General features: G+C 37.9%; 1 protein-coding gene across 7 annotated transcripts in view; it reads right to left on the bottom strand.

Annotated features, from left to right (window-relative positions):
* Positions 1-15683, bottom strand: part of RAVER2 (ribonucleoprotein, PTB binding 2) — a 106761-nt gene that overhangs the window by 83113 nt on the left and 7965 nt on the right. For all 7 annotated transcript variants that reach the window (XM_067726423.1, XM_067726422.1, XM_067726421.1 and 4 more), the window contains exon 2: positions 3005-3071. In XM_067726423.1, the coding sequence (XP_067582524.1) occupies positions 3005-3071 (67 nt within the window). The remainder of the gene's footprint in view (positions 1-3004; positions 3072-15683) is intronic.

Here is a 15683-nt window from a genome sequence, read left to right as displayed (position 1 = left end):
TCAGGGTGATGCTGGCCTTGTAAAATGAGTTCAGAAGTATTCCTTCCTGTGCAATTGTTTAGAATAGTTTGAGAAGGACAGGTGTTAACTCTTCTCTACATGTTTAGTAGAATTCACCTGTGAACACATCTGGTGCTGGACTTTTGTTTGCTGGGAATTTTTTCTTACTGACTCAATTTCAATGCTCTGGTAATTGGTCTGTTCATATTTTCTATTTATTCCTTGTTCAGACTTGGGAGACTGTGCATTTCTAGGAATTTGTCCATTTCTTCTAGGTTGTCCATTTTATTGGCATATAGTTGTTCACAGTAATCTCTTATGATCCTTTGTTATTTCTGTGGTGTTAGTTGTAACTTCTTTGCCATTTCTGATTTTATTGATCTGGGCCCTCTCTCTTTTTTTCTTGAATCTGGCTAAAGGTTTATCAATTTTGTTTACCTTTTCAAAGAAACAGCTCTTAGTTTCATTGATCATTTCTATTTTTTTCCTAGTCTCTCTACTTCATTTATTTCTGTTCTGATCTTTATGATTTCTCTCCTTGTGCTAACTCTAGGTTTTGTTTGTTCTTCTTTTTCTAGTTTATTTAGGTGTAAGCTTAGGTTGTTCAAGAGTTTTCTTGTTCCTTGAGGTAGGCTTGCATCTCAGTAAACTTTCCTTATAATTGCTTTTGCTGCATCCCATAGATTTGGATCATTGTGTTTTCATTTGTCTTCAGGAGTTTTTTAATTTCTTTTTTGATTTCAATGATACAATGGTTGTTTAGCAGCATTTTGTTTAGCCTCCACATGTGTGTTTATGTTTTTTTCAATTTTTTTCTTGCAGTTGATGTCTAGTCTCATAGTGTTGTGGTTGGAAAAGATGCTTGATATGATTTCAGTTTTCTTAAATTTACTGAGACTTATTTTTGGCCTAGCAATGTGATCTGTCCTGGAGCATGTTCCATGTGCACTTGAAAAGAATGTGTATTTTGCTGTTTGGGGATGGAAGTCCATTAAGTTCATTTTGTCTAATGTGTTGTTTAAGACCAGTGTTTCCTTATTTTCTGTCTGGATGATCTGACCAATGATGTAAGTGAGGGGTTAAAGTCCCCTAGTACTATTGTGTTACTGTCAATTTCTCCCTTTATGTCTGTTAATATTTGCTTTATTACTGCTGTATTTTCTTCTTGGATTGATCTCTTGATCATTATGTAATATCCTTCTTTGTCTCTTGTTACAGTCTTTGACTTAAAGTCTACTTTGTCTGATATAAGTATTGCTACTCCAGCTGTTTTTTGATTTCCATTTACATGGCATACCTTTTTCCATCCCCTCACTTTAAGTCTGTGTGTGTCTTCAGAACTGAAGTGAGTCTTTTGTAGGCAGCATATGTATAGTTCTTGCTTTTGTATCCATTCACACGTTCTATGTCTTTTGATTGGAGCATTTAGTCCATTTACATTTAAAGTAATTATTGATAGGTATGTACTTATTGCCATTTTGTTAATTGTTTGGGGACTGTTTTTGTGGTAACTTTTTTGTTCCTTTCTTCTTTTGTTCTCTTCCCTTGTGATTTGATGACTATCTTTAGTGTTATGTTTAGGTTTCTTTCTCTTTCTTTTGTGTATATCTATTACAGAATTTCGGTTTGTGGCTACCATGAGGTTTTTATGTATAAATCTCTATATTATTATTTTAATTTGCTGTTTTAATTTCAAATGCATTTTTAAAACCCTGCATTTTACTCCCCTCCCCCCCATTTACTGTTATTGACATCATATTTTACATCTTTTGGTTTTGTGTGTCCCTTAACTACACATTTCAGATATAAATGATTTTACTACTTTTGTCTTTTAACCTTCCTGTTGTTGTGTTGGTTAGATTCTGACAGGGCAGGCTGCAGTGCTGTGGTGGTCCTGAGGCTGGTGTCTGCCCACTGGTGGGAAGGGTTGGGGTCCCGGGGATCCCCGGGCTAGTACCCGCCCACCAGGAGGTAAAGCTGGGTTCTGGGGCTTGGCTGGCTAACTGATAGGCAGAGTTGTGTCCTGGGGTCTCTGGCTGCAGGGCCCGGGATCCCAGAGCAGGTGTCCGACTACTGGTGGGTGGGGCTGGGTCCCAGGATATCCAACTACAGGGCCCTGGGTGTCCTTGAGCTGGTTTTAGCCCACTGGCATGCAGGGCCGGTTCCTAACACAGTTGGCTGCAGGGTCCTAGGTGTCCTAAAGCTTGTGAGATTTCCTGGTAGGTGGGGCTGGTTTCTGGGGAAGCTGGCTGAGGGGCCCAAGATGTCTCAGTGCTGGTGCCGGCCTGCTGGTGAGTCGGCTGGGTACTGCCATGGCAGGCTGTGGGGCTGTGGTGGTCTTGGGGCTTGGGTCTGCCCACTGGTGTATATGGCTGGAGCCCAGGATGTCCTAGAGCTGGTACCTGCCCACTGGTGTGTGAGGCTGGTTGAGAGGCTAGAGCCAGCTTGCTGGTGGGCAGAGCCAGAGCCCAGGGGGGTCTTGGGGCTGGTACCTGCCCACTGGTGGCTGGAGCTGGGTCCTGTGGTCTCCGGATGCAGGGCCCTGGGGTTCCCAGGGCTAGTGCCTATGCACTGGTATGTGGAACTGGGTCCTGGCCCCTCTGGTGGCTATGGGCTCAAGGGGTCTTAAGGCAGCCTGGCCGCTGGTGAGTGGGGCTGTGTCCCCACCCTTTTAGTTGCTTGGCCTGATGCATCCCAGCACTGACCCAGCAGGGCCAGGTCAGGCACTAATAACCTAGAGGGAGGATTCCAAATGGTGCTTACCAGCACCAGCGTCCATGTGGTAGAATGAGCTCCCCCAAATGGCTGCCACCAATATTATATTAATTTATGTGATTAAAATTTAGAATAATATTACCTTCAGAAAATAAATTAAGTAACATGTATATAATTTAATGTTTAAGAATTTCAGAGATTAGCTTAAGAATAAAAAGACACTTAGCTTTTTTGCTCTATAACGACAACCTGCAGAATTAAAATCAGATGCTTAGAACAGAAATCTTACCTGTTCGCTTATTTCTGTCCACATAACAATACTTTAACTCATAGTCTTGTAATAAATCATGAACTTCCTGAAAGAGACAAAACATGAACTCAATAAACACATGAATGCAGTTAGTAGATGATCCAGCTTAGCAGCCGACCACCATTACCATCACCATCCCCCATGTAAAAAAATCTTCCATGGATCTCCATCACTTATTTAAATTAAAGGCATTCAGGCCCACCAGATATGGCACCAACATACCTCTGCAAATACATCTCCCAATATATCCCTACACATGCCCATATTCCTGCTCAGATGAACACTCATTCTCGCATGAGTATACCATGCACAATCCTCATTCTGAATTACGCTGATACCTCGATCTAGCATGGGGCAAACATACCACTACAGCTCCCAAACTTCATCTAGAATCACATGCTTCCTTTGAAATCCCAGCTCAAATGTTCTTCCATGAAGATTTTTCCAATTCTTTTCCACAGAACATCACCTCTCCCACCACTATGCTAACAACGGTCATACTTTATTTATGCCTCTCTTAACACAAATAATATGAAATGTTTCTACTTGTGTTCTACATACTGAGTTTTTAACAAGTGTTACACCTGTAGATGGTAATACCAGCATGTAGAAGAAATAAATATAAATTAAAACCTAATTTAGAGGTCCCTGGGTATGAAAACAAGTAACAACCACCAAGGTATGGTATGTAGTCCAATTTATTTCCCCTTGGCTCCCCAAGATGTTTAAACTGGCTTTCTTGTTTGTTCAGTTTCTATTACTAATCCAGTCTGAACTTTTAAACTGTGATATCATAACTTCCATCCACCTGGGAAAATACAGCATATTTCCTCTGTATTTCTCCAATCCTTTCTGTTAAACCGATAATACTTGAGTACAAGAACTATATTTATCTGTAATATTATATATATTGCTTTGAGCATACTAGGCACTCACATAAACATTAAAGTGCATATAATTTATTTTGTCATTGACTTGATATTAAGCCTTGAAAATTTTACTCATAATATACAACCGATGTAGTTATTATTTTTTAAAGGAATTGAACTATCACGTAAGTGGACATTTGGACCCCAGGTGAGACAGTGGTACAGCCAACCTGTTCTATTTTACAAATGAATACACTAAACAGACATAAGTGCTAGGATGTTAAGTTTGCAACCTAAACTAATTAATTCAGTAATATAATAATAATTCTTATTACTGATATTTTTATAGTTAACATTCATTTAGTTTTTACTAGGTACCAGAACATTGAACTTACTCCTTTCATTAAAAAATCAGGAAACCAGAGCAGAGCAAATTCAAGTAACTTGCCAAAGCTTACACTCAGTAATTTGCTGAGTATAGATTCACCAATTGGCTTGATTCTAGGGACAACACTCTTAACCTCTATGCTATACTGCCTTATTTCTTCCAGGATTAACTGAAATAGTATACTACCACAGTTAGTTATAAAACCAACACCACAATGTCCGAATAAGTGATCATATGGAAATGGAAAATAAGTAAGAGGACAGTTACAAGTTGAGAAACATTTTCTCTTTCAATCCAACATAAGGGAGTGGGGGAGACTGATATAATAGGCAAAGTATAAAAATAGTGCTGGGTGAAACAAAGACAATCATCTTTGAGATAAGAAAGATAAGAAAGGTAAAGGTGATAATTTAGTATTCTTTATCAGTAAGTCAATATTAGAAATGTTTTAAAATATATATACTTATCAATTGTGTAAAATATTGTTTGATGAATTACATAGTAATATGATCAACATACAGATTAGTTTATATATTACTGCTACGGTAATTTTTTGTCTTGTAAGCTTCAATATTTTCTTGAACTTAAACAACAGTGTATTGCTCATTAAGTAAACATAACTCTCTCAGCAGCATACCATATATATTTTGCGAATCAGCTAATTTAATATTATACTTTATATAGAAGGTGACACAGTTTTGTTTGAAAGGATCCAGTGTGTGCTTTTAGTTGCACAAACTTTAATCTCTCATTTCACTAGTTAACAGCTGTCAAATGCCAGATAAAGAAAACATGATACTGCTCTTCACTTGATCAAGTCTCCGTAAACAATTGACATGTTATATTACTCATTTAGCTAACAGAACCACCTAAGTTTTCAAAGATGCATTTTGCCAGTTGGAAATTTTATTTTTAAAACACCCATATTTCTAATCATAGCTTTCCTATGTATCAGACGTGGAATACAGATTTTGCCAACTGGGAAACTTTACAAAGCTTCCTGCAAAGAAAAAAACAATTATTTTTCTCCATGCCCTGGTTGCCTTGACCCAGGCAAAAGTGGGTCACCCCTCAACTTGAGCCTCAGCAAGTTGGCCAAATTAAAAACTTAAAACCTGAAAGAGAGTCCTAACAACCATTTGCCAAAATTCTACTGTGCTCCACACCACACAAAACCAAAAAGGACTAAAATTATGTCTCCCTGTTCTAATCTAGTTTTATGACACTTTCAACTTACAAGCTAACTTTAAGGAATGAAGTTGCACCTTTGATGCAAATACTTTGTCCTCTGACTAGCAATATCAGTTACACATTTCTTACAGTAAGATGAGCTCATCGATTTTGGTAATTGTTAGATAGCTTTAGTAACCTATTTCCAGACCCGATTCACCATCACCCCCTGGAATTAAATGAAAAGTTTTCCACATATGAAATGTTTTCTGGGGAGAGGTTTAATAGCTTTCAACTCAAAGTAGTCTGTTAATAACCCCCCAAGAGTCGAACAATCATTGTTCTAGCTGGTGTGAACTTCTTCCTGAATGAAACCCAGCCTTAGTTTTAAACTTGAATCACACTGTCTTCCAAGCCCTTTGCAGACTTATGTTCTAAAAAGGGCTTTCATAGATTAAAGCACTTTGCTTTTAAATTCCACTTTTTTGGAATGAAAAAAATATTTTTATTTATGTTCTTTTAAAATTGTAAGTGATTTGGTAATACAAAAGGATTATCTGTAACATATATTATGAGGCATAATAATGAAATAAGCACCCAGGAGCTCTACACCAAACTTAAAGACTAGGACATTGGCAACACTGTTCCATCTAACTATGCCTTCCTGCACTAGCCCATCCCCCATAGCTGGAGTCCTCAGGCAGCTTTGTATCCCCAAATAATACATTGTTTTGGTTTGTTTCTGAGCTTTATAAAAATGGTATTATGCTATTTTTAATCTTCTTTGCCTTGCTTTTTATACTCAATATTATGTTTCTAAAATTCACTCATGATCCACATGGCTACTGTTCATTTATTCACTATGGTTTAACATTCCATTCTGTGATTTTAGTATGGTTTACATATCTATTTTTCTATCAGTGAATATCTGATTTGTTTCCAGGTTGTTGCTATTTTGCTACTGTTTGCTATTAAACTACTGTCACCTTCTTGTAAATTTTACGTTATCTCCTGGTGTTCCTGTGCAAAAATTTCTGAAAGTGGGAAATTCCTGGGCTATACACATGCAAAGGATCGTCTTTACAAGAAAGGGCCAGCTTCTTTACCAGACTGTTACAGTTTACATTCCCATCGATGGTATATGGGAGTCCTTACAATGCTTGGTCTCATCAGACACTTAAATTTTGTCAATTTAGTGGATATAAAATCATACCTCCTTGTGCTCTTGATTTGCATTCCCTTGATTAATAAGGCAGGGCATTGTGATGGCTAGTTTTGTGTGTGAACTTGGCTACAGAATCCAGTTCTTAAGTAATCTACGTGTTGCTGCAAAGGTATTTTCTAGATATGGTTAATATCTACAATCAGTTTACTCTAAGTGAAGGAGATCACCTTGGATAATGCAGGTGGGCCCCATCTAGTCAGCTGAAGAGCTTAAGAGAAAAACCGAGGTATTCTGGAGAAGAAATCCTGCCTCAAGACTGTAGCATCAACACCTGCCTGAGTTTCTAGCCTGCTGGTATACCTCACAGATTTTAGACTAGCCAGCCCTCACAATCAATCAATCAATTTCTCTATGAATGTATATAGTATAAATACATATTAATATAAATTTTATATATAATGTTTCTCAGAAGAACTCTGATACAGGTATTTTTCATATTTGTTTACCATTTATTTTCTCTTCTGATAAACATTTACTTATCTTTATTGCCCATTTTTCTATTGTGTTTATTTTTTATTTTTATTTTTTTTTCAGTACGCGGGCCTCTCACCGCTGCAGCCTCTCCCGTCGCGGAGCACAGGCTCCAGACACGCAGGCCCAGCGGTCATGGCTCACGGGCCCAGCTGCTCCGCGGCATGTGGGATCTTCCCGGACCGGGGCACGAACCCATGTCCCCGCATCGGCAGGCAGACTCTCAACCACTGCGCCACCAGGGAAGCCCTATATTTTCTTTTATTGACATGTAGAATTTTTTTTTAATATTTTGGATACTAATTCCTTGTTGGGAAGCATATTATATATGTATTCCCCTAGTAAGTGGTCTGTCATTTTATTTGTGGGTACTTTTGGTAAAGAGAAGTTTTTCATTTAATGAAGCCAAATGTATCAGCTTTTTCCTTTAGAATTTCTGTTTTTTGTGTCTTAAGAAATCCTTTCCTACCCAAGGTCATACGATAGTTTGTCTTCCAAAAGTTTTTAAATTTTTTCTTTCACTTATCAGTTTTTAGTCAGTTGGAGTTAGCCATATTATTCTAGCCATCATTTCCAGTACAATCTTGAATAGAAGTGATTCTGGTATTGCTCCTAATCTCGAAGGGAAATTTTTCAATATTTCACCATGGAAGATGATTGCTTTTGGTTTCTCTAGATAATCTTTAAGTTTGAGGAATTTGTATTCTATTCCTGTTTGCTATGAGTTTTTATTATGAATGGGTGTTAAATGTTATCAAATGCTTTTTCTGCATCTACTGAGATGACTTAAGTCCCATCTTCATGCCAGTCATCTCCAAATTTTTATCTCCACCTCAAATTTCTCTCCTGGGCTCCACACCTATACAAGCTATTGCTTGCTCAGAACTGCATTTGAATGTTACACACCAGATAATACTGTTTTGGGCCCAACGCAAGGCCCATCATATGATACATTTCGTGGTACTGGCTGAGTAAATGCGGTGTCAATTTTAACTTGGCTAAACTTTTAACAGCTTTCAATACAGCTGTTTTGCTGGAAAGTTCTTTTGAATACCTACTCTTTGCCAGGGGAACATTTTGACTTGGCTTAAAAAAAAATTAAGTAAACTTTCAGCTTTTTTATTAGCAGTATAATAATTTATTGAATGTTTACTTTCTCTCAGGCCCTTTATTGAAATAATTTTGTTTAACCCTAACAAACCCATGATATGGATTTTAAAGTTGGATGTTATTATAGATTTTAAAGTGGAAGATACTGAGCCCTAGAGAAGGGGCTTGTATAGACAGTATGTAACAAATCTGGGATTCAAACCCAGGTTGACAGACCTTAGAGCAAACACAATGAATACTATATCTTAAGTATCATCAATACAAAAATAAAACCTATGAACTATTCATTTCCATCGCATTCCTAACGCTTACTGCATCACTGACCTCCTAACCTTAGGACAGAGATCAGGGTAAGAACAAAGTTTGGGAGATAAAAACAAAAACAACATAATTTTACTTCTTGACAGCTAGAAATCTGAAAGCATCACTCCCTTGTTTAAATATTTCAATGGATCCTCATTTCCCTTAAAATAAAATCCAAACTTCCTTAAATGTCTTACAATCATCTGGTCCTACTTAATGTGCTAGACTTATATTGAATCACTACCCCTCTCAAACTCTACTCCTTATCTACTCCTTATCTACTCCTCTCAAACTCTACTCCTTACACAATGCCCTAACTCTTGGCCATGCTTTTTCTTTTCTTTAGGACTTGATATATCTTGTTACTACCACTATGAATATTCCTCACGTCTCCCTTTCTCTCCCTTCCCCTAGTTAATTTCTCTCTCCCTGGTTTTCAGCTTAAATGAGTTTCTCTAAGAAGCCTTTCTGAATCTCTCAGGTGTGGAGTAGGTATCTTTCTTTTGGGCTCCCATAGCATTTTTTACTTTTTCCATTGCAACACTTATAGCACCTATCATCTGTATTTTAACTGCTTATATATCTGTATCTTTATTAGATTGTAGGCTTATTAGTAGCAAATAGCATGTAGCTGGCCTTGTTCGTAAAAAGGTCTCCAACATTTGGCAAAAAGCAGACCTTGAATATTTGTTAAGTGCATGAATATTTGTTTCTACATATTACCTTTATCAACTCCAATACAGTATTTTTCTAAGATTATTTTACCATCTGAACATAAACCAATATGTTTAAAGTGCTCAAAAAGAAAAAACAATTACTCTCTTTACACTAACCTGATACATAACTCACTTCTTTAAAAGAAAATATTTACATACCTCAAATTAATGAATATTATGTATCTAGCAGTAAGAGGTTCTCCTTGAGCAGTTCTTGCTTATAGATATCCCCAGGAGATAGATTTACATAACCATGTCTCCCAAAGAACAATCCTACAGAAATCACGATCTCCTTTTCTCTGACACAAATGTTCTCTCTTTCCAGTATCACCCGGATGTAATACTGTATTCGTTTTCCATTGCTGTGCAACAAATTAAATTGCTTAAAACAATCCCCATTTATTATCTCTCAGTTCTGTAGGTCAAAAGTTCCGGCAGGCTCAAATGCATTCTCTGCTTAGGGTCTCTCAAGGCCCAAAATCAAGGGCTTAGGCAGGCTGGGCTCTTATCTGGAGGCTCTAAGAAAGAATGCACTTCCACTCATTAAGGCAGTTAGCAGAATTCAGTTTCTTGCAATTGTACAACTGAAGTCCCCATTTTCTCGCTGGCTATCAGCTGGGGACCACACTCAGCATCTAGAGACTGCTCTAAAATCCTTGTATGTGGCCCCCCTGCATCTTCAGACCCAGCAACAGTGCATCAAACCCTTCTTGTGCTTCAGATCATCTGACTTCTCCCTCTGCTACTAGCTGGAGAAAACGCTCTGCTTTTAAAGGGCTAGTATGATGAGATATGGCTCACTGGGATAATCTCCCTTTTGATACCCCTAAGTCAACTGAGTAGTAACCTTAATTATATCTGCAAACATCCCCTTCTGTCATGTAATGTAACAATCACACATGTGGTACCTTATCACATTCACAGTTCCATGGATTAGAAATCTTGGGGGGCCATTTCTAAATTCTGCCCGCCACAGCACCACTAATAGTAGATATCACTTACTGTACCCTTACACACATTTCACACAAAATATCTTATTTCATACCACAGGTTTCAGAGCTCAAGCAAGGTGAGGAGGATATCTGCCCAGAAGGAAACCCCAGCACAGAGAGTCAGAACTCAGGCAAGGTGAGGAAGCCTTCTGGCCAGTGGAAGAGCCCAGTACAGAAGGATGGAGCTTATACTGGATGAGGTGGGTGTCTGCATGCGGGAGGGCACAGTCATCTGCAGGGGTGATGGGAGATTGATTACTTAAAGGAGGATTGTTCAAATAAGTAAATATATTAAGGACAATGAACACCAGGTTTCTCACTGTCAGAAAAAAAAAGTAACAAACATGGAATGGGAGAAAACTGGAAAGAACTCTACGGAGTTAGACTGCAATTTGATATATCAGTGTGAACTCATTCCTTTCAATAGACAGACACATATAGGTGTAAATATATGTGTGTACACACATACATACACTCATATATTCTCTTGCTCTGCCTACTAAGAGGAACTGACAGCAGTGATATCTCAGCGGCAATGAGTACATCTAGTTCCCAGATCTTGGCTTCTTAATAGTATTTTCCCCCAAAAGAAACTAGGCTTTATAAAAGTCATCTAGGGCTGCCATAACAAAATATCATAGACAACAGAAACTTAATTTACTCACAGATCTGGAAGTCAGAATTGCAAGATCAAGGCTCTAGTTGATCTGGCTTCTGCTGAGATCTCGCTTCCTGGCTTGTAGATGGCCACCTTCACCCTATGCCCTCACATGGCCTTTCCTTGGTGCTTGCACACATCGGGGTTGGGCTGGGGGTGAGGCACACAGCAGAAAGAGAGCTCTCTGGTGTCTTTTCTTCAATGGCAATAATCCTATCAGATCAGGGCCCCACCCTGATGACTTCCTTTAAATTTAATTACTTCCATAGAGACCCCGGCCACACTGGGGGTTAGGGCTTCAACATATGAATTTGGGGGAAAACAAGCATTCAGTCTCTCATGAAATGGATGATTCAAGAGCTAAAGCACAGAAAATAAAACAAGCTGCAACAGGGTATTGTGTCAAAAGCAAAGGGAAGTGCTCAGTGAATGACGGGACATGTCAAAAGTACATAGGACCAGTAGACAAAATACAGAAGCAACCTAAGTGTCCATCAAAAGATGAATGGATAAAAAAGATGTGGTGTGTGTATATATATACAATGGAATATTAGCCATAAAAAATAATGAAATTTTGCCACTTGCAACAACATGGCTGGACCTGAAGGGTATTATGCTGAGTGAAATAAGTCAGAGAAAGACAAATACTGCATGTTATCACTTACATGTGGAACCTGAAAAATACAACAAAATATGAATATAACAAAACAGAAACAGACTCACTGATATAGAGAACAAACTAGAGATTACCAGTGGGGAGAGGGACACGGGAAAGGGCACAATGGGGGTAGAGGATGAAGAGGTACAAAGTACTATGGAAAAAATATATAAGGATACAATATATGACACAGGGAATATAGCCAATATTTTATAATAGCTTTAAATGGAGTGTAATCTATAAAAATATTGAATCACTATGTTGTACCCTTGAAACTAACATAACATTGTAAATCAACTATACTTTAATTTAAAAAAAAAAGGACCTTTCCCTTAAGTGTGTGCTAGAATTAGTGACTTGTTTCTAAAGAACAGTGAATGGGAAAAATAGTATCTTTACAGAGGAGTGATGTGGCAGACATCATCTTAAGGAAATGATCAAGGTTAACAACACCAGTGAAAGTCATATTGATGTCATGTACCCCATGAAATGACATGATCAGAAGTGGACTTTGCCTCTATGGAATTCTTCCCAAAATTCCATAACCCTAATCTCCCATGAGAAAAACATCATACAAACCCGAGGGGTGTTCTAAAAAGTTTCTGACCAAACTATCAAGATCATGAAAAACAAGAAAAGACTGAGAAACTGATGCAGAATGGAAATTAAGGAGATGAGATGTGGTAACTAAATGCAATGTGGTACCCTGGACTGGATCCTGAAACAGGAAAAGGACATAAGTGAAAAAAACAAATCAAATCCAAAGTCTACAGTTCAGTTAATAACAATGTACCAATGTAATCTCTTAGTCTTGACTAGTGTACCTTGGTTACAAGATTTAACATTAGGGGAAACTGGGTAAAGAATATATAGGAACTCTATGTACTCTCTTTGTAACTTCTTTTGTAAATCTAAAATTATTCCAAAGCAAAAAGTTTATTTAAAAAGAGGACCTAGGAGCCAGCTTATAGAAGCTCCCACTGTCCAAACGTAAAACAATTAAAGCATCAAGGTAAGTAATGATAGTAATGGAGTATAAACCGTTGGACAACAGAGGAAACCAAGAGTTTATTTTTGACATAAAATAATAAATCAATAAATTGAACACTAGAAAGGGAATACAGGCATACCTCAGAGACATTGTGGGTTTGGTTCCAGGCCACTGCAATAAAGTGAATATCAAAATAAAGTGAGTCACACAAATTTTTTGGTTTCCCAGTGCATATGGAAGTTATGCTTATACTATACTCTAGTATATTAAGTGTGCAGTAGCATTATGTCTAAAACAAGTACATACCTTAATTAAAAAATACTTTATTGCTAAAAAATTGCTATCCATCATCTGAGCTGTCAGCACATCATACTCTTTTTGCAATAGTAAAGATCACTGATCACAGATCACCATAACAAATATAATAATAATGAACAAGTTGGAAATATTGTGAGAATTACCAAAATGTGACACAGAGACATGAAGTGAGCAAATGCTGTTGGAAAAATGGTGCCGACAGACTTGTTTGATGCAGGGTTGCCACAAACTTTCAATTTGTAAAAAATGCAATATCTGTGACAAGCAAATAAAGAAAAGCACACTAAAATGAGGTATGCCTGTAGAATATTTATACAGTCTTAACTAAAGTATCTCCTCTCAAAAATCCTTATTAATTACAAAGGGAAAAACTTTGCTTATAGAAGCCTGGCAGATACCACTTTAATAAAAGTCAATCAGAGGGATCAAAGTTAACTTTATCAGCAATGGGACAAATCTAAAACGTGCATCACCCTGTGATATTCCTGCCAAGGTTATGTAACTTGAGTCTAATTATGCAGAACTAATCTAATTATATAGAATGTCCAAATTGAAGGACACTCTATAAAGTAACTGGCCTGTAATCTTCAAAAGGGTCAAGGTTGGAAAAGACAAGTTATTCCAGACTGAAGACTAAAAAGACACAACAACTAAGTGCAATATATGATTCTGAACTGGATCCTTTCACTATAAAAGATATTAATGGGAAAACTGGCAAAACTTAAACGCGATCTGTAGATTTGACGGTAGTATTTTGAGTTTGATGGTAGTGATGTGTTTATGCTGGAGAAAGTCCATATTTGTAGAAAATACACAGTAAAGTACTCAGGTTGATAGAGAGTAGGTCAATGCTCACTCTCAAACAGTTTAGGGAAAAATAGTTCTTTGTACAGTACTTACGACCTTTCTGTAAGTTTGTGATTATTTCAAAATTTAAAATTTCCCAGATTCACACGTTCTTGTTTATTGCCATTACTTCTACTCTAGATCAGCATGCGAAAAACGAACAAGGTATAAACTCAGAGAGAAGGAGACTGATCGGAAGTCAAAAGCCAGCAGCTGAACTTGAGAGTAACAGAAGATCCAAAGTTCAGGAAATAAAGGCAAGCTGGGAACTAGAAGCAGATAATCACTGTAGTGGGTTAAGGAAAGATATAAAAACTGATTAGCTGGGGCAAAGCGGATAGGGTGGGGCGGGCTGGAGCTGGGTGAAAGGGGATGGCAGGAAAAGAGGCAAAGAATATGCTTGCAAATACAGGCTCAAACAAATACAGTGAATTCTAATGCTATCTTGGCATTCAGGTGGTAACAAAAGTTTAACAGAAATCTTCAAATTCACAAAGAAAATGTACAAGCATTAAGGACGAAGGAAATCTAAAGATAATGAGAGTAAATAAGCACAAAATTAAGTGTCAAATGCCTAGAAAACAAGTTGAGAGACTCACACTAAGTTAGAGACTCAGAAATCGAACAAAAAAGGGAAACTTTTCATAGCAATAAATACTTATTGTGAATAGTCTTGATATTTTTAAAGAGACATTTTCTTTACATTAACCTTGTTTTTTTTTTTTTTTTTGCGGTACGCGGACCTCTCACTGTTGTGGCCTCTCCCGTTGCGGAGCACAGGCTCCGGACGCGCAGGCTCAGCGGCCATGGCTCACGGGCCCAGCCACTCCCGCAGCATGTGGGATCCTCCCGGACCGGGGCACGAATCCGTGTCCCTTGCATCGGCAGGCGGACTCTCAACCACTGCGCCACCAGGGAAGCCCTATATTAACCTTTGTATCAACAAATACTCATTGTGAATAGTCTTGATATGTTTTCAAGTGACATTCTTTATATCAACCTTTGTAACAACACACGTTAAGTGAGAAACATTACACTGTAATATCTTGGACTCTAAGAAAAAGAATTCTGTACATCCACCCTGTGTCAGGCACAATAGGTAAAGTGTTAGTAATACTGGGTGACCAGAGAACAATGAGCTTCTACATCAAACGTAAAGTGACACAGGTGACTTTCTTAGAAAGAAAATTAAGAAGTCGGATTTATTTTCTTGCCCAGAGACAGGATCATCCCACATATGCATAAATGTGGTCCACAGAAGTTTCTGCTGAAAACTCTTCTCAAGAAGCAGCTTTGGACCTGTTTAAATGGTCCATACTCAGGTGAAGTCCCAAACACATAATCAAAATTACACTGGCGTGGAAAGGTGCTTCTCAGTTTAGGTCTAAAATCTCCCAGAGCGAGATCAGGGGTAAATTACAAGAGATCCACAACCCCTTGAAATTACATGCAAATTTCTGTGTGCCTATGAACATTAGAACTTTTCTGGAGAGAGGGTTTATAGCTTTCAGCTTACTCACATGCAATAAACAGTTGACTGATAGAATAATTATATGGAAACGGAGTTCACGGCCTAAAAAGCTAACACAGTCTTACAATGCAAAATTTGTTCATCTTACAAACTAATCCTGAAAGCCTGCCACGTGTCACACACATTAACAGAAGTACAGCATTTTAGAACAAATAGGTGGGTCATCTCCTTCTGTTTTAAACTTCCCTGGGAACAGTGTGTCAGGTTCTAGGTTAAACACTGGTGACACAAAGGTAAATATTACATAATCCCTGTCCTTTGAAACACAATATAGAGTGTATGCAGGGGAATTACAATCATAATACAGTGTGGGATAAGAATATAAACTTCGGAATAAAAAAGACATTAGCTTTTCTCCACTCTACTACTACTAAGCTGAATGACTTTGGGCAAATTGCTTGACATTAATTTT

This window comes from Pseudorca crassidens, chromosome 2 (genome assembly GCF_039906515.1).
Source record: "Pseudorca crassidens isolate mPseCra1 chromosome 2, mPseCra1.hap1, whole genome shotgun sequence".
Classification (NCBI taxonomy): Eukaryota; Metazoa; Chordata; class Mammalia; order Artiodactyla; family Delphinidae; genus Pseudorca; species Pseudorca crassidens.
This window is presented reverse-complemented; position numbering and strand designations above follow the sequence as displayed.